The sequence below is a fragment of the Pseudochaenichthys georgianus genome, chromosome 14 (assembly GCF_902827115.2).
Source record: "Pseudochaenichthys georgianus chromosome 14, fPseGeo1.2, whole genome shotgun sequence".
NCBI classification, from domain to species: domain Eukaryota; kingdom Metazoa; phylum Chordata; class Actinopteri; order Perciformes; family Channichthyidae; genus Pseudochaenichthys; species Pseudochaenichthys georgianus.
The window spans coordinates 30,412,478-30,435,334 of NC_047516.1; the positions used below are offsets into that span (position 1 = coordinate 30,412,478).

General features: G+C 41.2%; 1 protein-coding gene across 2 annotated transcripts in view; it reads left to right on the forward strand.

The window, feature by feature from the left end:
- pcdh1a (protocadherin 1a) overlaps positions 1-22,857 on the forward strand; it is a 104,733-nt gene that overhangs the window by 75,711 nt on the left and 6,165 nt on the right. Inside the window, exon 4 of one of the 2 annotated variants that reach the window (XM_034098319.2) lies at positions 1,370-1,589. The exons of the other annotated variant lie outside the window; for it this stretch is intronic. Within the exon in view, the coding sequence (XP_033954210.1) occupies positions 1,370-1,589 (220 nt within the window). The remainder of the gene's footprint in view (positions 1-1,369; positions 1,590-22,857) is intronic. 2 annotated transcript variants of the gene reach the window in all.

Here is a 22,857-nt window from a genome sequence, read left to right on the forward strand (position 1 = left end):
CACCGTAAGGAGTCATCTTTCTGTTTTGGACTGGTGGAAAGTAGAGCCATTAGTAAACTGATCTTCGGAAGAGGAAATGTAATGGTCTCCTAACTGTATTTACAAGCCATTTAATTTGATAAAGGGTGTGATGTTGAATGATTAATTGTGTTGCCGCTCGGCTCCTCTTCACAGTATCACATTCAGTGTTTCTTCAGTATTTTTATTTATTCTTTCATCAAATCTAACAGTGAGGCAGATCTGATGATTTATTTTGATGCTGCTAAAATAGTTACTGTAACCGTTTCCAAAACTGTGTTGCTCTTTCTTGTTAGCATTATTTGGATCTTTTTGGGATTCCCTTTTCACTGTGAATTATCGTCTAGCTTTCCATTTGGTTAGACATCAAAAGATGTGGAAATATTTAAATATTGAGATAGGAAGTCGCTCACTGGGGCTAATGAAAAGTGAACCAATAATTGTCAGCAGAATTCATTTGTCAGAGGAAGATTTGGAAAATAAACTTGTGTCTGACAAATAAGGTTAATAACAGAATAAATAATGTTTTGTCTTTTTTTATCAATTGCTTTTACCTTTGCATAGATGTATTGACATGTGACATGTTTACATTCTTTAATGTTCGAAAATATCTTTATTGTTCTCATACTGCCTGTTCTGCAGCACCTCTTTTCACCCTCTGTCTGAAACCAGAGCCTAGTCTGCTCTGTTTGGTTAGCTGGCCAGCTCCATGATTATGATTGCTCACCCGCTTATGTCCCGCCCCTTAGCCGACCACATACAATGTGTTGGAGCCCTAGCCAATAGAAGCAAGAGTGGTACGTTGTGATGTCACTATAATTCTGCAGGTCTCCCTTGAAAAAATCTCAATGGGACCTACCTGGTTAAATAAAGGTTTGAAAGGAAATGAAATGCGGAAGTAAACAAAAGAGTCTAATGGAGGAGTTTCAGACATCTTAAGGGACTTTGGGATTTGAGCCTTTTCAGACCATTACATGCACAAAAACCAATTTAACAGACTAGAGGAGAGGGAAAACCCCAACAGGCATAATTGGTCCCCTTTAAAGTTCTTCCTCTGTTCACCTGAGACTGCATAATAGTAACAATGCACAAGGGCTGCTTAATGTTTTAGGAGTGTTACATATTTAATGCTATTTTCTGACTTTTGAAGAGTGAACTTTATAAGGCCAGCACAATGCAGACAGTATTCTGATCATTGGTGGATTTTAGAGCTGCAACTTGTACTGTACTGCACCACCTGCTGGGTGTCTACATGGAAGCCCTCAGAAAAAAAGAAAAAAGTATTGTTGAAAAACACCGTCCCTCGTGTTGAAGATGTTAAATGATTGTCCCTTTTTTCGTTTTGTCTTAGCATACCCATCGACGAGTGACCTTCTCCACCACCAACCCCGTGCAGGACCTGCAGGACGCCTCTCAGCAAAGCTACTATGACAGCGGCTTGGAGGAATCGGAGACTCCCAGCAGCAAGTCGTCGTCTGGTCCCCGCATCGGACCCCTGACCCTGCCCGAGGATCACTATGAGAGAACCACCCCAGATGGCAGCATCGGAGAGACCGAGCACCCTGAAAACGGTACCTTGACAATCCCTTCCGCTCTGTCGTGTGCCCCATGAATATGTATTTGCATGTACATGACTCTAATAAGATCTTTGTGTGTGTTGGTGATGGGGAGGCATTTGTGGAAGATGTGTTGTTGTTTTTCCAGTGGAAATGTTGTGACTTGCTGTGTTTGCCGATGACTGTGAAGATGTTATTGGTTTTTAAGCAGATCTGTGGGAGGATGTGTGTGCATATAGAGAGGGGGGGGATCAAGGCTGGAGTTAGCAGTGTCTCCATCCTCCTCTGTCAGACATCCTTAATGACCCTCTCTCACAAGTGTGCTAATTAAAATGCCCAACTAATGGAGCATTTGCCCTCTAAATAAATCTGAACCATGGCATCTGTGCACACAACCCTGTATTTACTCGCAGCGTTTCTTTCCCGCAAGTTACATCGCAGCTCAGGTGCGCATTATTCCAAAGGACTGCAACCAAATCCACAGGCTGAGCAGCGATGGTCTCAGCATAGGTCCATATACAAAGAAAACATAACAAAAGCTGGAACTGCTATTCTGTGAACTGCACATCATAATAATAACGTTGGCGCCTTAAGCTGCCAAACATAATCCATTACCTGTCTTGTAACATACTATGATAAGTGATTCACATGGTGCATTTCCACTCATTATAGTGTTTTGCATTGCACTGCTGCTAGCCGCTCTTACACGGTGGATGTTCACCACTCACAATAACAAATCGCCTTGCTTCTTATGTTTTTATATAACTACTTTGCTGTGTTAATGTATGGTTCTATATCGAGAGCATGCGTGGCTATCGTGTCTTGCTAATGCATACGGATGTATTTGTACTGCCACCATACTAAGTGAGACACGGTGGAGCTGTTGATCAGCATTGACAGTCAGTTTGTCACAGTGTCAGAGAAAAATACACAAATATACCTTTTGTCTACGGGACTGGATCTGAGTGTGGAACATATATATATCTATATATTTTTTTAATGAGGGAAAGAAACAGTCTCAACCTCAAGAGCTCTCAGTTGCAAAACAGCAGGATCAAAGGCTAAAAAGTGTCACCGTCACACCATAACAGCAGATGACAAACTTCTATTATTAGCATAGTAGCTTGCGTTGTGATGCATCGCCAGACAACTGTGTTGGCTCTCATTAGCTAGTTTATTCATCTGTATTGCAAATGTTTATTGTTTATTTATTTATGTGAATTAGTGACACCATTATTCAAGGGTATAGGGAGGGGGGGGGTGGATGTGCAGTGGAGGATGAATCCAGCCAATACTGCAGTTCCCTCAGGCCCTATAGAGGTCAGGGATTGCTTAACATCCCATTTAATAGATAGATTTAATCGCCCTATATACAGTGCAGGCTTGGTGTTTACGGGGCAACAGTTGACCATTTCCATTTGCTCTTTGCACTTAGAAGATGTAATATATGCATTTTTTCTTTTTTTAAATCTTTTTTGTCGTAACTGATTATTGTGTTTCTCCCATCTGTGGAAAACAGCTTTTGTCAGTCTTTGTTGTCAGCAGCAGGAGGGCAAGATTGTGAGTGGAGATGGAGCAGTTAAAGAATGAAAAGATGGCACAAGATGGTGGAGATGTTAGATTGTGACAGGGAGCGGGGACTTAGGAGTCTCTGACAAGGAAGCAAAGCCCATAGGATGAGCACATAGGACGGGGAGATGCAAAGATGAACGGCTCACCGAGGATAGACCTAATTAAAATGTGATTCCCACTTCAGGGAGATAACTTAGAGCCGACATAAAATGAAGGATTAGACAGGAAAATCAAACAAGACTGAGGAATTTCTCCCCAGCTTCCACCTGAATTGTGACGTGAAATCCTTTGAGTGACAGACTGACAGCTTGTAATGGTGCAGAGCTTTATTCATTGCAGGAGTGATGAGTGACAGGCAAAAAATGGGGAGGTGAGCACGATGTGTCACTCTATTTAAGTTGGATAAAACGCGATATATGAACTCCAGACTGTCACACGTTGCATCACTGGGCCCCAGAGATATCGACATGGATGTGTTTTGTATAACAAGTTGAACTTTGACAGTGGAAAATCTACATTGTGAGAGAGTGTCAGTGGTCTACAGCAGAGAATGATGTGGTTCATGTTCTATTTTAGATTCACATTTGGAAAAGTGATGGTGTCAGGTCAGACCTTTACTGACATTAGAGTGCACTTGGTGGGTATTCCAGTGTGAAGCGATCTAAGCCCATGCAATATCTTTATTAAATGCTCGTCCCTGTCAGGATATATATTCCAAAGATAGGTCAATAGCAAATTATACATGATTGTTATGAGTTGGTTTGCATTAGTTGGTCAATGTTGTGTTAAATATTCTATCTATAACCACCTTTACTCCTTGAAATACAATATGTTTGGGGTGCAGGTGGATAGTGACGACATAAAAAGCATAGTTAGGCTTAAATGCACTCAAACAGACTGTGAACCGATTGGCTAAATCACCTTCAGTGATGCATTGTGACATCATTAAACACGATTGTTAATCAGGTGGCAACTACCGTGATTGAAAACTGAAGCCGATGAGGAATTGCCTTATTGCATTCTCCCGAATAGGCAGCAGGGGAGAAGAATGTATACTGTAGAAGTCTGAAAATTGCGTTTTAGCTTATTTATTTCCTCCGCAGACATTGTTTTGGTCTTAATTGCTAAATTCCAGTCTTCTTCTATACATCATGATGTTCATTTTGTAAATGATGTACCCATGTGGTGTAGAATATACGATAAAGTAGCATATCCACGTTTGGTGGCCCTCTCAACCTCAACAGCGGTTCCTGCTAGCCGTGCGTAATAGAGCCTTCAGAGGCTTCCGCTCAGCTCTTTCAGACTGAGCAATCGGATCTCAATTAGGTCTCAATGTGGACACTGGAGACACATATTACTACCAGGTGTAAATGCAATCATGTTAAATCATATCAGGAGACAATCTGGATATGAGAGGAATTTTAATGCAAGGCGTTAGGGAAGTCTAAGTGTGCTGCCTTTTGAAGAGTCGTGCAGACTAAAGTAATACGACCTTGGTTCACTGGGCTGGGTGGCAGAGAGGAAGGAGAGCGTGTGGTCCGTAATAGTCTCTGGTTCACTAGAGTAGACGGCAACATATTCCCTCATGGCTCTTGGCGTTGGAATTAAGAGTAGATTCAAACTACAGTAATACCATTTCTGATATATGACATGTATGCTGCCCGATCTGCAGCAATTCATTTCTGGAGTTCCTTTTTCTTTCTCCGTATGCCTGAGCAGCTGCTTCCTCCTCCCATTTGATTTCTAATTCTTGTCTCCGGGCTGTGTTAAGTGCACTGCATTTCATTTCCCTGTGTGTATGTTCCACTCTTATGTTCATGCATGTGGAGTGCACATCATTCACTCTGTTAGTTAATCTCGGCAAAATTGTTTATCCATCGGTGTGTCTGTGTGTTCGCACCTGCATGTATGAGCGTATGTGTTTGCATTGGAGGTTGTGCATCACACCTTGCATCTCTAAATCAGTTTGATTGCTGTGGCATTTTACTTTAACCGACTCTCACCATAATCACTCAGCCCTTTAATTCTTCTTAAATGGATTGCTTCAAACAACATGGAAACTGCTTATCTTGTATGTGTGGTTGCTGTCGAGATACATGATTTGTCCTCCACAATGAAATCAAAGGAAGACAGAGGAATGGTTTATGTATGTCAAATCTGTCCGTCCATCTATCTTCTACGCTGCTGATCAGAGTGGTGGAATCAAAGTGATTTAAGGTGCTCGGAAATATGGACAACATATGTTTTCAAGATATAAGGAATTTCTTATTTTCACCAGGATATATAGCAAGAAACATTCACTTTTCATGTGAAACCTTAGAGAAGAATACATTGACATTCCATCCATACTATGTTTTCATGCATGCACACATAGTAATGAGATTAAGACAATAGTTTGATTAAACTAAACTGCCATTTACCCATAAGCAGAATTGTGTGTTGTGGTTATTTTAGCCATAACCAAACATATTCCCTAAATTCTCACTCTGAATATCAGATTATTTTAGACATTTGAGTAATTTTTGCCCAATATAGGATTTAGTCACAATATCATTCGGTTGAAAACGCTTAAATTATGATATTGAATTATTGCCCAGCTGTTGTTTTTATTTGTCATGTTTTAGAGCTGAGCAGGGTTGACCCAAAGGCAGGACAAAAAGTCTTGAACAACACAAATACCTTTAATTCCAGGTTTTAACAGGCAAATCAGGGCAAGTCAAAACACAAAATAACAAAGCTCTCCAACACAAAAAACAAGACACAGCTGGGGAGGGAAGAAAACACACAAAGGCACCGGGTGAACCAACACACTCTCACTCCATAATCGTCCAGGAGCGACGTTTGGTCAGTGTCCGTGGCGTGCAGTTGTGACGCTCCTAGGCTCCTTCAGCGTCATAAAGGGACGCAAATAGCTTTCAACTGATTGCAATGTATTCCCATCTGGGGCGGGAATTGACGCTCATGGAAGCACGGCATTCGTTTGTGTCGGCTGCCCTTAAAGGCAATGTGAGCGTCCATTCCCATTGGATAACGGAGAATTGTACACCCGGAAGTAAGTATTCCCCTTACTGTCGATTGATTTTACAGTGATATCTGCACTACTCATCGACTAAAAAACACCAGATTATCCTTGTTAATTACACAACATTGATTGGTTTAAATTGTGTGCAATGCTTTTGTATTTTTCCCCTTCGATTCGGAGAAACAAATATTTTTGGTGGGATGGCAGAAGACACTACACTACCCAGAATCCCCAGCTATCGTTTAGGACTACACCATGTGCTCTGTTTGACAAACCCCGTTTTTTTTCACCATTCATTCCAATGGCTGGCGTCTATGTCACGTGATCTTCAAATTTCTCCCTGCAGAAAAAGAAAACATGGCCGATTTTAAAGTTAGTTTGGCATTAAAATGCGTTTTGATGTCATTTGATGCGAGAAATATGAGTTGTTATTTCAGATTATATGTGCAGTGGATGTACATGATCTTTAGTTTGCTAGTTATTACGAAGAATACTGAGAACGTTTTCATTGTTACCAAGGTGGTTGCTAGGGACGCTGCTATCGATATTATTTCTGTTATGTTGTGTAACTGTTTAATGGTGTTATCTTTATTGCTACCCCCTTCCCCGTCAATGTATAGTGTTGGTCCACAGCGCAAACATTAGTTTAACAAAATCCGCATCTAAAGATAGCCTACGTTATTTCCCCCTGTGCAATTCCAGTCGCACATCTCACAGCACATCGTCATTAACAAATACCGGAAACAGAATAATACTTATTCCGAGTGTGCTTGCTTTTCTCTTGGAAAGTCATCACATAACGGCATTGTAATACACGGTTTGGCTGCATTAAATATTACATATCTGCCGTAGTTCTGTATTTATCGAGCCCTGATGAGAAGACAAACATGAGGAACTGAAAACGTGACGTGGATCATAAATATATCAGCCATTAAACAACATCTTACATTTCTTTTCACACAATACGTCTCCTTGCAGTATCAACACTAATTCGGCAGACTTTTATATTTGATCCAATTGATAGATAGGCTGTATTTACACCATAAAGGTGCACAGCTGATATAAAGGGACACCTAGTGGTTAAAGCATGTTATTGAATTTCATTATTTTTATTATTAGATATATTATTAGGATCCCTATAAAGTATATTCATTACTCGTTATTCTCTACTAATAGTTAATTAAAGACTGTATGTAATGACTATTTTGCACATTCCTTTCAAGATTTCATGATTTTCTAAGGTTTATTGACATTTCATATAGGCCTACACAACTATGGTGTAGTTCTGCATTGAATGAAAAACTTGGGTCGCAGGTTCCTCAATAGTGCATTACAAGACATCTATACATATTTGTGCATACCTCCAGCAATGTTAACTATGTTGAAGCACTTATTTTAACTGATATTATACATAATGTATTATACTCTTATAAGATGTATGTAGATATTTCATCTCCGGCCTTGTCAGGTATTGAACAATCAATAAATAAAGAACACAGAATTGTTAAATATAAAACATAGAATTTGTGTGATTATACTAAATGATTTACAAATAAACACCACTGCATATTTACAACTGTTACACATGCTGCTGTAACGCAAATGTTCCAACTTGGGATCAATAAAGTATTTCTTATCTTAAGCTGATCGATGGCTACTGCCATATTTGCAAAATGTGCCTCTGAACCTTGACAAGTGTATGTTTCAGGCTTATCAATTAACAACAGGAGGGGTCACAGACATAAGACCAGCTGTTAAATAAAGCTCTTCTGACCTTAGCTGGCATGTGGGTATATATTAATGCTGCTCATTATGGGCACAAACAATTTTCACCCATTTATTAATTATATGTTTTAAATGTGAGTGTTTCCTATCCCCTAAACCTCCAGGGATGTACACAGTTTAATACTGGCAACTTCTTATTATGGGAAATACGAAAACATCTTTTAAAAATACAACTCCCAGTAGAGACGTGCCATAGATAGAGAACATGTTGCGAAACACAATAGCCAGCATGTGTAGTTCTGGGGACGGGGTGGGGGAGGGGGGGACGGGGTGGACCCGTTCAAATCCAGTTTAGGACAGTCTGCCGTGGTTCCATCCCATTTCAAGTGCTGTTCGAGGCTCGGCGTAACCCTCAGAGCACACTCTCCAATCACAGAGCTTGAGGACTATCACGGGGTTTGTCAAACAGAGCACATGGTGTAGTCCTAAACGATAGCTGGGGATTCTGGGTAGTGTAGTGTCTTCTGCCATCCTTTAAGAATATTTGTTTCTCCGAATCGAAGGGGAAACATACAAAAGCATTGCACACAATTTATACCAATCAATGTTGTGTAATTAACAAGGATAATCTGGTGTGTTTTAGTTGATGAGTAGTGCAGATATCACTGTAAAATCAATCGACAGTAAGGGGAATACTTACTTCCGGGTGTACAATTCTCCGTTATCCAATGAGAATGGACGCTCACATTGCCTTTAAGGGCAGCCGACACAAACGAATGCCGTGCTTCCATGAGCGTCAAATCCCGCCGCAGATGGGAACACATTGCAATCAGTTGAAAGCTATTTGCGTCCCTTTATGACGCTGAAGGAGCCTAGGAGCGTCACAACTGCACGCCACGGACACTGACCAAACGTCGCTGTTGGGTGAACACAATCAGATAATCAAGCAGGAGGGAAAACACAGAGACAGGAAGTTAAAACAGACATAACTCAGGGGGTGAAGGCTTTTCAAAATAAAACAGGAAACCGGTGTGACAGAGCATGACATTATTACAGATTGATTAACGCAAATAATTTGAATTCACAAAAAAGGAAAAATGTCAAAAACCAAAACAAAACGTTTGTTATCTTCAGTCTTTGAGCTGACCTCTTTATAATAACAAAAAAACAAACAGTTGACAGTTTATTTTATCTCATCGACCCGAGCTATTAAGTGTATTCTGAGCCCCAGTGCAAAACTGAAGTCCCTTAACAGAAATGATTTAACCTCCTGTTGCCCAGGAACCCTGGACATGAGTCATCTGGGGCCCGTTACAGGCCCCCTTCTCTTCTTGGGACACAGACTGGCAATCCCATCATGTCCTGTCCAACCCAGACAGTAATCACTCTTCCGGGGATCGGTGGTCAGGTGTCTTGGCTGTGATATGAGGGCTAGCACCAATAGGACACAGGTGGAGTGAAGACTGGTCCTAGCATGCAGGTACACACACACGAGCACACACACCCAATTGACCACAGATGGAGGAATTTTGATGTGGCCGCTTGCCCAGCGTGAGGTCTCCCCGTGTCTTCCTCTGTGCAGACTCGCTGCCATATGGGCGATTGAGCAGGGTGAGATAAAATGGAATAAATGGCATTTGCATGATAATGAGGTGCTTTAGAGATGCTGTCTGATTTCTCCCCTCCTTAGATCTCTCGGATGATGCTTGTTGCGTCGTATATATTTGTTCCTTTTGAACTCCTGTCAGGGATTTTCCTCTGCTTTCATTGCTTGCCATATCAGTATCATACAGGGGGTGCCACCGTTTTAGCCATTACTTATTTTCATAAGCTCCCTGTGGATATCTGGTTAGTGGCTTGTTTGTGCACAAAGCATGAGAAATATTTAAAACAAAGAAAGATGTGGAAGAAGACGTTGAGCAGACAGAGACGCAGACTGTCAGCCTGATGGGGCTTGTCTGTCCTATGAGTGCCATATTGGGCTCCTGCCCGGGTGCCAGTATAAAGTGCTGATGCAGGGGTGTGGGTTTCCTCAGACAGATGCCATTGAGCCTTGTCAGAGTCCCTGCCTGTTAGCACTATTGAGTGGAGTAGCCTGTACCAGTGCATTAGCTTACGCCAGCCACTGTTGGAAGTAACACCACCAGAGCAGGGACAGGTCATGGGACTGGCACTTTTGTGGAAGCTTCGGAGGAAAATAAGTCCTTACAAGTGCTCCCCTGAGGCAAGTTGTCATGAGTAATACGCTTATAATCCCAAGCTCATCCTTGCACACGCATTATGCTCTGCTCACATCATCTGCAACTGTTTGTTACCCCCTGATTGTTTGTAATTTTATTTCAGAGCAAATAGGTCACTGGAAGAGCCTAACTGGAGCAGAAGTAAACTCTCCAACCTGCATTAGGCGCCGACACCATGGACAATGGTTAACTATGGCCCTTTTTACAAATGACTTCATGGGACAATGCAGCTGAATCCAAAATGGAACAGATTATGTGTCAACCCGTCACAGTTTTGAATATGTCCCTTCGCCCAATTTGAAATTGAAAATGTGCTTCCGCTTGTGTGATCGCTCACAATGAGACACTCCACAAACGTTGGCCACAGCACACATTGCAGTGTTTGTCAAATGACTGCAGACAGGCTGGACCTTTGAAACATGTCCATGTTAGAGGAAGGACATGGTATCACAGCACAGATAATTAACTGAAGCAAAGTGTGTAATTGGCTTGGTAACTTTCAGACTGACATATCATTTGGTGGCAGAGATCACAGCCACATGAGAAATCTAGATGGAACCAGAATAGAAGTGCCATTATTCCAATAAATGTAACCCTTGCATTCACCTTCTATTCAACAAAAACTCAGATTTCATGTGGTTTCATCATAGTATCATTGTGTTCAAATAACTGGACGACTTTTTCTTAATATCATGTTTTTTTCATAACCTTAAACTCTCATGAACTGTGGTTCTTAGAGTTGCAATATGTGTCATACATTTGTATAAGAAAGAAAAGATATACACATTTTTTTTCTTTAATTGAACATGTTTTTTTTATTTTGGGTGTTGAGTACGTTTTTTTTACAAAATAGAGCAAAATAATACAGAAAAACTAAGAAATTGCTGTTAAAATAGCACAAAATATGTCAAAATCTCGTCTAAATAAGAATAATAATAAAAAAAAAAAAAAGAAATCAAAAGGGATTTTGTGGATAACATTTTTGGGAAAGATATCCATTATTTCAGATCCACACAAGCAACTCAATATGGATGAAAACCCAGATGGGTGTTTTGAATTATCCTCAGAAAATAAAAAAAACTCCACACATATAAGCACACATTAGGTCCACATGAATGATGCTTTTAACACCATGCTGCTGCTGAATATGTGTGGTTTTAGCACTAAGCTTGTAAAATGTGTGAGCCAGTTTGCCTAAGCCAGTATCCCTAAGCTTTAGATGTGCTCATGTATTACTCTAACAAAAGTGGATGGCTCTCTGTACTTAGGCAAAAATTGGATAGCACGCTGCCCGCTTTGGCTTAACAGTGAGTCTGGGCAACAGCATGCTGAAGCAGCAGGTCTGTAGGTGGCACAATGTGTTTAAACACTGGTTTGAAAGTACAGGTTAATACAAAACACATGGAGAAAGATGTCTTAATTAGTGGCTCGTGGCTATAAGAGATGTCCGTGTCCACTGGCAGTTCCTGGAGACCCTGAGTTTGAACTGAAGGATAATTATGGAGGCAGAGATAGAAAGAGGTGTTGAGTCTCAGTGGGTCTTACCTAGACCAACCCCAGATGTTATGCATAAAGCAGGTAGAGCTGTGAGTAGAAGAGGGGATGCTGGCTCGGGGCCAGATCCACTTCAACCTCAGCTGGTCGAGCAGCTCAAGCCGCCATCAGAGAGAGGCCCCGGGGGTCATCTCTCCATCATAGTGTGATGGGGACCGAGAGCCGCTGAACCCCCCTCTAACTAGTGTTCTGCCCTTCAATGATGGATGGCACTTGAGGGAGAGTTGTACTGTATAGGTTCGACATGTATTTCCTTATTTCCAGTGAGTTGCAGGGGAATGAAGTCGCCTTCGCTTTAAGGCACAGTCTGTTGAAGATATCTCAGAATGCAGCGGGACCTTACAATGAGGACTGCATCCAGTGGAACTGAAAACGGAAAGCAGTAGTGCCATTTATTTTGTTGATTTCTTTCACAAATGATAACATCCTACTGTTGGAAGGATCAATTCCTAATTTGCAGTCCTGTGTTAACATGGTTTATTATGCAGTCAATATTCGACATGCCTTAAGCTATGTAGAAATGATTGAGCTAACTAACATTTTACAGGCCTATTACACAGAATCATCCATATCTTTTTATAGATTTTCTGGCTTCAAAAACCCACTACCATGCCATCCCTAAAGAGCCCTTGCACAAAGTAGAGTGATTCTTAATTTCATTGCATGATAATATAGCTTGTTTCTATCACTTCAACTGGATTGGTGCTGTAATTACTGAGAATACTTAACTTTGCTGTAAATGATCAGTGATTTTCGCTAGTTCCAAAGTGCCAAGCTGTAACACAGACGTATATTTCCATGTGATCCTTTGGTCTCCGAACAAAGGTCCATTTTACTCAAAGCAATTTTTCCATCTTGTTCCCTTTGGCTAGCTCCCTCTCAGACGGTCATGTTGAAAGGTCCCAACACTTGTCACTCATCTTGATGAGCTGTCCACTATCTAGCCTGGAGATGAGGTACCCATCAAACATGCAGCCTCCACAGGCTCGGAAAAAAACAGATGGCGAGGGCAGCCACTTTAATAAAAAAAGGGACAGCGATGTTTACTGTTGTTGTGCATTTGCTGTATGTATTTTAATTCCTTTTCTTCCTGCATTATTGTAGTTATTGCAATGGCTCCCTAGCTCATCTGAAGCCACATTCATAAGACACAAAGGTATTAAGGCTAGCTCAACATTATTAAAAAAACGCCTCCCACGTTTCAGCCACATACGGAGGTTTAGTCGTGCACCCGGGGTCACAGCCAGTCTAAGGCAACTGCACTGACTCCATGACCCACTTCACCCACCGGCTCATTAAATGTTAATCTTATTGCCTCATAATGTAGTGGATGTCCTGTCCATTTATACAATAATGTGATCAAACATTTATATTGCTTTTTAATGCCTCTCTAATACACAAGGCAGCACTAAAGTGCAGGTGTGGTCTTCATTCAATTAACCCAAAATACTTAGCCTCCCACATATTGTTTCCAGCTTCCCCCCTGCACATATACTCTGAGCAATGAGGACACCATGTGTTGCTATCGATTGTTATTTTCGGTGTGAGATTCAGTAACATCAAAGGACACGAACATTGACCCTCTTCACTATGTCGAAGCTTGTAAAAGTCAATCAAACACAAGCAGCTGAATGCAAAGGATCAGGAAGGAACAACAGGGGGGATGGAATCACGCTGGCCTTTAAAGTCGATGTGATCACCCCCCGCTGCCTTCTGTTTTTGCGTTTTCTCTTGAGCTCCAGATTTAAAGACATAAATGTGCTGTTTCCTTTAATAACTGTGCTGTTTATTCGATCACATTCTTAATATCATGCGGTGTTTCTCCCGCTCGCCTTAATCAAAGGCTTAATCAGAGAAGCGTTGCACCGGGTGAAGATGGGCATAGAGCAGCTTTGGGAGATTGCTGCAGTTATTTTCCTTTTGCCTCTATGCAACACAAAAGGCAATATTTATATTTCAACAATTAATACATTACAATTGTTCTCCTCTGAACACATAGCTGTGTTTTTCAAAGCAATGTGGGAGGAGAGCTTTCCATCTGACTGCGTTAGTACTTTGTTTTCCCAGAGACTTGTCAGTCATGCAGCAACTCAGTATCTACAGTAAACAGTCAAATAAAGCACTGCCTCTCTGGGGTTGTTATTTAGCCGCGGCATGAACTGCTTACATGATTCTAAAGATGGGATTTGGTGAGATTATGTTGGTGTTTGTCCATACTTGGCATTTAACTGGTGTACATCCTGTAACTCACAGATTTAACTAATGCAGTTATCTCTTCATATCACGTGGGCTGATGTGCCTGGAATGCATCCAAGACTCTCTGATAGTAACACAGAGCATGACCACTCGGTTAAAGAATATCATGTTTGATCAAATGATAAAAAGTTATTCTGCAACAACCATGGCCATTGGCAACGCTAAGAAAGCCCACAAGACATAGAACAATGTCAATAAAGAGTGCAAAAATAAGTCTGTTCAATTTATACCACTTCATTTCTACTTTCTGTTGGCAGCTTATGTTATCTCTCCCTGGTTTACCATGTCTCACATTGCAGACGGTGGAAATCAAAGGCAGAATTGGTGGAGAGATAACATCTTGTTGGGAACGGGAAGGAAAACAGTAAATGGACACCATCCGTTTTATATGTCAATGAGATCAATGAGTGAAAGATCGTGAGTGATGCTCAGGAATTAACTCCACGTGTCCAGGGAGGGAAATAATTGGGGCTGTAGATCACACGAAACCTTTGATTTACTTATTGATACAAAAAAAATACTGACTGAGACCGACATTATTTGGATTAATTGAATCATTAAAACAGTAAATCCAGTCAACATGCTGGATGTGTATTGGAACCTTTTTTAACCTCTCTCTTGGTATAAAAAAAAAGATTTCGTCTACTAAAATCAAAGAATATTCAATGGAGGCTCTTAGAGACAGGTTAGTGCGTGGGTGGCAAACAAAGATAAAAGCGCGACATAACATATTGGGGCCTGAAAAGAAAAAGCCATTACAGTAAGTGTTTTCTCTGAAAATGTGCTCCAAGGAAATAAACAGCCTAAATGCAAAATACGTTTTTACAGCAAGACTGAATGTTTCTTTCTCTGCTGTTGCAAAATTATCTCCTACCTACTAGTATGAGGCCATTAGGCGCTTGCACCCGGGTATAAAGGGCCATAGAGTGCAAATGTGAAAGCCGAAAGCATGAAGAATGCTTCAAAGGGCCGGGCCAAGAAAGAGACATTCAGACAACAAGAAGAAAGAACGTGTTGGGTAGGAGACAGGAATAGACAAGTGACTCTTAAAGTAAATGTCAGAGAAAACAGCCTGTCTAATTGCCATGACAATAGTTTCATTAAAAGCCCTACAACTTCACAACAATGTATTTTTATTCTCAGCTTCTAACCTCAAAGCTGTCAACAATTATTAAGCAAGTCTTGCATGTTTCTTTTTCCAACTAATTTGCACTAGTAGCCAGACTTCTGGTGCTTTTCTCAACACGCACATCCCCTAGCAGCAGGAAAGAGCAAAGAGTCAATCAAGTTGTTCAGACAGAAATCTAATCTTGAAATGTTTCTAACCAAGTTTGGTTAAAGGTGTTTTGACCTGTGCAGACTTTGTAATGGAGTTAAACTTTGTAGCACAAGAAAAAGGCAAAAAAATAGGAAAAGCCTCAGCATATTGAGCGTCCAGTCACAACCCCACACCACAGGGATTTAGTCTCTTTGAGCTTTTATAATTAAATTGCACAGAAAACTGAATGGGAAATGTGAGGTATCCTATTTCAGGGTTGGAGAGAAAGAGGGAGACGGAGCAGCAGAGTGGAGCTCAATGTAATTATGCAAGCAGGTTATCCCATATGATAAGATTATAAACATTTGCTGACCCTTTTTTCCAATAAACCCATGGCATCCAAAATGTCTATGCAGTAATGGGCTTCATTATTCAGTCGTGCATACGGTGTAAAAACAATTATTACATTTGCACACCAAAATGTTGTGTTTCGTTACATACTGAACACGTGAAGTCTATACAGTATTTTAATGCCTAATCAGCATACCTGTGTTTGTAGTACACCCTACACCAACTGCAGTCCAAATCAGCAATAACAATTGAAATGACCAGCATTAACACAATACCTGTATTGCAGTGGCGAGCCGTGACTTTTAGACCTAGGCCCTCTGACCCCCCCTTCCCTCGAAAAAAAAGAACAGATATTACGTCTCAACGTATACTTCAGCGGAATATCAAAACAGTGGTCCGGGGTGCAAAACGCATCAATGACAGCGAACCTCTACCACACAAAACAACACCATTTATATAAACACCTATCATGACAGGGCACCCACAGCCAAGTAGCAATTACAAATGAATTAAGTCGGCGCGGCGGCCCGCATTGAAAATGACTTAGGCCTACCTTTGATGATCAAATCACTTGAACACAAAGCCCATCCTCCTGTCCTTTTGGATGAAGCACTTGCGGGTCATTCAGCTGATTCTTTGCCACTCCAGTTTATCATTGTAACTCAATCTTGAAAATGACTCGGTTAATAATTTCGCAACGATGTCATCACTATCACTGAAGTGAGCCATCATGAACGAACTTATGCTAATCATAAATCTATCGATCATAAATCTATCGATTAGATTTATGAATCAAAAAAAGTAGGATAGACATGTGGATATTATCCGGCTGAACACAACGTGCATTTATCTAACAGGTTCGTTTTCCACAGACCTTATTTCAAGCTATTTTCCAAAATCCTATGGAGAAATCCCACTGCTTTCTGTCGAGGGAACCCAGGCGCAGCTTACTTCCGGGTTTTAGGACGCGTCACTGCACCACTTGCATAGACCTCGCAGCGGGCGGAACCTGTCATAAAGTCCGCGAAAAGAAAGCCCGCCCATTTAGAGGGAAGATATGATTGGTCAATTGTACTGTCATTTGACATTACTCTCTCGTTGAGTTACTATAGCTGGCCCTCTGTGAATGTAGAGAGGGACCAAGCTCTCCCGTTTTCACAGAGACTGCATTTAACCCTTCACATTCCAACAGAAACTGAACAGGCAGATTCGAAGGATTTATTTCTTTGGAAATATTATTTTAAATACAATTAAATCAAGTTATGTTGGTAAAATTAATGAAAAATGTAACAACAACAAAATGTAAAAAAAAATATTTAAAAAAAAAATGTGTTTTTTTTTAATGTTTTCAAATATTATTTTTTAGAATATAGTAAGGCCCTCACAGAGGGCCTAGAGGGCCCTGACGGCTCGCCACTGCTGTATTGGCCTAAAGAACAAATGCAAATGTCTAAATGTAGGCATTGACGTCTTACTAATGCCTTCCAAAGTCAACATGCACATTCTGCTCTCCCTGAAGCCCTCTGTGCATGAATATGAGATTGAATACAGCATATAGAGGACTGCTGTTTATTATCCAGGCTGACTGCACTGATAAAACATTCAAGCAGAACGATGTAGGCATCCTTACTTCTCGATGCAAACTTGAGTACCCGTTGGTTTATGGTCAAGACATAATTTGCTGTAGGTTGTGTAAGATATTCTCTGGAGACCTACTTTTTTATTTGTTAACTTTTCTTAACAGAACTGGTAACGTTCGAAAGTCGAAGAAGTCATACAACTGGAAACTAGAGCCGTATGATAATCATCAACCTGCATCTCAGATCTCCCTGATGAATAATGTATTCTGTTTTATTTCGCATTGGCAGCTGCTGCAGATCAATATAGTGTTGTCAAGGTTCAGAATGCAATTTCCAGTCTGTAATTGGCCAGCAAGCCAAACATATTGTTGTGGGCAGGGGCATGAAGCTGTTCTCCATGCAACCCTTTCACTAACACCTCTGTGCACCAACAGAGGAACGATTATGTTACTTGCAACAGCAACTACATCATCATTTAGAACCGGTTCCTCCCTCTTCTCAAACCGATGTATGAAATCTCTTCTATTCAGCGATGCCTTGCGCTTGTCACAGTTTGATAAAAGCCTTGGTATTGGTTGACAGATCACACCGCATATCAACTTCTCAATTGGAGGAGACGGTGCATGGTGTGATCTGTCAGCAGGTGCTAAGGCTTTGTCAAATGTGCGGAAACAAAAGGAAGTCTTAAAATAAAGGAACCGTAAGACAAAATGGTGGATGGTGAGTGGGCTGACAGGAAGTGCACCATCGCCCACTGAACCATCGAGGGCTTCTGCTGACGTGTCTCTGGACAACACGTCCACTCATCACACTCTGTCAGCAAGAGGCTCGCCTACCTTACCCGGAGTGGGGGAAATGTGCCTCAAACTTCAACACAGATGCTCATCTTGGCTTACCTGTAATTGGCCAATGATTGATTAACCATTTAAGCATAAGTCCTTTTCACATGGGACCAGTACTACCAGCAGACCTCATGATGTTAAAACCCTCCACGTGTTTTGTGAATTTACACTGGAAAGTATTTTACTCAAAATGATTGATAATATACCCTAAATATGATGTCACAGCTTGGCGTAACAAACACTTATATACACATTATTAAACTATATATTATTTACATTATAATTATAAGACTATTTATGTTTATATAACATTAACATAACATTTATTAAAATAAAAAGCAGCCTTTTGGAATGGATCTAGATCACATGTGTCAAACTCAAGGCCCGGGGGCCAAATCGGGCCCGTGGTGGATTTAATTTCGGCCCACAGGATCATTTCTAATTACTATTATATCTGGCTCTCCGGTATATTGGACGCACACCTTCACTCCATCCTGAGGGCTTCCTCAGCTCAGAGCCTGAGCCCAAACATTGATGAACGTGCACCCGAGATGAGATGCCAAGTATCTGAACTAGCATCCCAGAGCGGCACACTGAGTTTACATGGATGTTTCCTTCTGTACTTTTTCTCACGACAACAGGGCATGTTTGGTTTTCACTTTGAGGGAAATTGTTTTTTTGAAGCTGTTGTTAGCCTGTGGGGAAATGTAATCATAAGAAATGACTCTGCAGATAGAGCCATAAGAAATGAATGCAACTGATTATTTAATGTTTAATGTTGTTTTATAGGCAATAATTTAAGCTTTGTTAGTTCCAGGTGCAATAAGTTCATTTCAATAAGTTTGACACCCCTGATCTAGTTGATGTATAGTTAGCAGAGGTGGAATAAGCACATAGATCTTGTACCTTAGTAAAAGTAGAAATAACAGAGTGTAGTAATACTCTGTAACAATTAAAAAGTTCTTGTTTCTCAAGTTAAAGTAAATAATTATTAACATCTAAATATACTTAAAGTAGCATACATTAAAGTACTATGCAGATAAGCACATTTCAGAATAATATATATCGTATCGATTGATTATAATTATTGATGTATTAATGTGTTTACGCTGGAAAAGGTGGAACTGATTTTAATGACTTTATTTGCTGCTGGGTATCTTGTAAATGAAATCTAAGTGTAACTAATATCTTAAGTAAGTGTTGGTTATATGTTGTATCATAAATCCATAACTGCAAAGTAACTGAGGTATTACATGCATTTAATGGAGAAAAAGTAGATGATTTACCTTTTAATTGTAGTGGAGTGCAGAAAATGGAGATACATAAACATTTTATTTAAGTACAGTACTTGAGTGAACTCAATAAACTAAGAGTGTACTCATTTACTTTACACCACTGATAGTGATCTTCCTAAAATGTGCTTATTTTCCCTTTCAGAAAACAAATAACGTAGCGAAAAATCCCAAATCTCATATTCCGAAAGCAAAGGACTACTTTTATCACATGACCTCCATGTTTGGTGAATTATGAGGTAATTTGCGACAACTGCAATTATCACAAATGACTAGAGGTCCCCCTCATCAGGTTTCAGTGCAAGCAGAGCTCTAGAGACGAAACAGAATGGAACAAATGCCCTCCATGCTGCATCAAGGGATGCATTGGCTTGTTTTCTAAATAGTTAGAAAATAAAACTTTTCCAACAATGCAGGTATGTAAACCGCATGCTGTGAAATATGAATGCACAGCAATTATCTACAGGAAATCAGCACAGTATTGTGACTTAAATGGTTGGCTCCAGCCTCATTTTACTTTCTGTACAGGCAAGGTGACAAAGCCTTCAAGCCTACACATTCGAATTGTTGCAAAAGTGCACGTCTGCGGGTACAAGTTCCACCATTGTTCTTTTGTATTCCATTACAATGAGCAAGGAAAATGCGCGCGTCAACACTACGGTTGCTTGCTTGTAGCAACGTTCCCCTCCTGTTCAAAATGCTCCCCTCTGGAGAAAAATACATTTAAAAAAGACGGTTTTTTGGTAGCTTCTGCTTACTGCGAAAAACTGTTGTGAACACTTGAATAACACGACTTGACATGTCACAGATAAAGAACAACAAAACCCTGGTATCTTGTTGTTTTTCTTCACGAAGTATGACAAGGACAGAATGCCTTCACACCCAGTTATTACACTGATAGCCCGCACCAGAAACTAATGTCTGCTCCAATGTGGGATGCTTCTTATTTTTTCTTCCCTGAATCTTAGTCATTTACCACCGCAAACTGTTTGCAGGGACCACACATATACCATTAATAACACTCGCGCACACAATAGTAGCTGTTTTCCGCCGTTATCCCTCCATGAGCTGTGGGCCTCTCATATGTGTTCGCCATCGATCATAGCGGTGTGGCGCACACGCTGGATAGCAGCCGGTGGGGAGAGGCAGCATTTGCAATCAAACGGAGAGGAGCGGTGTGAAATCTCAGGAAGAGGCAGCTTCCCCCATGCCCGTGGGCAGGGGATCAGACGATGTGGAAGCCTGCCTCAGACACTCAACACCTCCCACTGGCACCCTGATGCAAGCCGCATGCAAACCCATGTATCTGTCAGCCTAGGGAAAGGGAGGGGGGGTTAAGCTATGTGTGTACCCTTACTCTGGAACTGCACTGTGCATGCTATGCTACTGCAGTGGAGGTGCTTTTAAGAAAGACGTGTGCTGAGGTTAACTGTGAGTGTGGTAGTGAAGGTTGGAAGTGGACATTTTGTTGTGTTCATGCTTTAAGCAAGCAGATGGGGCTAACCTAATATAAACGAGCTCTACAGGTGCAATCTATCTCCCAGTCTAGAGGAAAGGAACTGCTGTGTGGGGAGTCAGACATGTCATTGAGTCACCACTCTTCAAAAACCAAATCAAAAGCTCTTTAAATCCAGTCAGCCTGTTGCCACTGGCATATCAGTGCTGTGCTTTGCCCATGATGTCCACCGTACAGTCCATACATGACAGACAAGACTGGAGAGGGGTTTGTTCTAGACTGCAGATGTATTTCAGGTACAGTACACCTACGGAAGGAGACAGGCCTGAGTGGGCGGGACAATGTGTAGTTTCTCACCCCCTTTGGCTGCTCCGGTCGCCCTAATGGTTGACTCATCTCATTTCATCGCGTCCACTAACATATTCAGACAATGGTCGAGTGTGGGAGTGTGTTTTTAGATGTGCGGAGCAGATGGAATTCTGCCACGCTGTGAGCCACTTACAGATGGCTAGTGTGGCCACAGCGGAAGGCAGACACAAAAGTATAATTACCCGTATTGATTTTTGTAGAGATAGATTTGAGTGCGAGAGAAAGGTCAGCACGAGCAAGTGTAAAAATGTGTGCTTTCACAAATGATACACCCCATCATAACGCATAAGTACTGCACTCGGTTTATTATTATTATTACTACATGTTGGAATACTTGAAGGGAAATAACACGCATTATGGAAGGCTAGTGGCAGTATGCAGAAACACAGTCACTCCAACCTGACAGCTTCCTGTTAAATATAGGCCTCCCATTGTATCTATGTGTATGGAAAACAGACAATGATGTCATACTTTATAAATACAACCACATATAATGTTGATGAAACACCAACAGACAAGGTAACGAACGGCCTACTGAAATAGCTGGCATGAGAGCATCTATGTTCTCTGTCGATGGCGTGCGATGTGTGCTTTGGCACTGTTGGAAGGAAATGCCAGACTTTGGCAAGCTTTAGCTGTCATTGCTGATTTTCTGGCCCTGGATGATGATGAATGTGCTTCATAATGCGCTTTCATTCCTGTCACCGGTGCATGGCATCATGTTCCCCTTACATGTTTTCTTTTAGATAGTGTTTTACATCATTAAGAGCAAATTATATTTTCTGAACCTAGCAACCTGACAATCAGTAAAGCCCCCGTCACACTGTCCCGAAGTTGACATCCGATGGACACACGAATATGGAATTGTGAATTTCGCACGAAGATGGCCATGAACCACACGAAGGCAACATTTACATTACATTTAAGACATACAACTGCAATGAAAGTACCAAAAACAATTATGTTACAGTACTATGATACTGTACTGATATCTTCAGACTTTGTTCTTTACTTTCTCCGTCTTTATATGTAGAAAATATTACGTTTTCTCCGTCATGTTGCTGTTTCCATTGCAACAACAACTTCCTGTCAACTGTCCTTCAAAATAATATATATTATATCCTTTTTAGTTTCACAGAACACAAATTGGGTTATTTACATAATATGTTTACATGATTTTGTTGTGCCATAAAACAACCAGATGGACACACGATAAAGGAAATGTTCAAATTCGGCTGTGATCGTAGCAACATCGGGCCGTTCGTGAGGGCATCTCAAGCCATCGTATGACCGCCGGTGGAGTTTCTCAGGCTCCGACAGCAACTTCGTGAGCGGTGGCAAAATCTTTGACACGCCAAAAAATTGCCGAAGGACCTTGCGAAGGTTCATTTTCGTGTTGAATTCGTGTGTCAATGTTGCCCTTCGTAAGGCCATCGTGAGGGCATCTTGTTATCCTCGGTGCCATCGGGCATTCGCCCCGATCAGAGTGAGGGCGAATGCACCGATGATAACACGAAGATGACACGATTTGACAAGATGCCCTCACGAGTGCCTTACGAAGTTGCCGCTCACGAAGTTGCTGCCGGAGCCTGAGAAACTCCACCGGCGGTCATACGATGGCTTAGATGCCCTCTCGAATGGCCCGATGTTGCTACGATCACAGCCGAATTTGAACATTTCCTTTATCGTGTGTCCATCGGGTGTCAATTTCGGGACAGTGTGACAGGGGCTTTAAGATGTGGCAATCAGTAATTTTATTCCGTGAA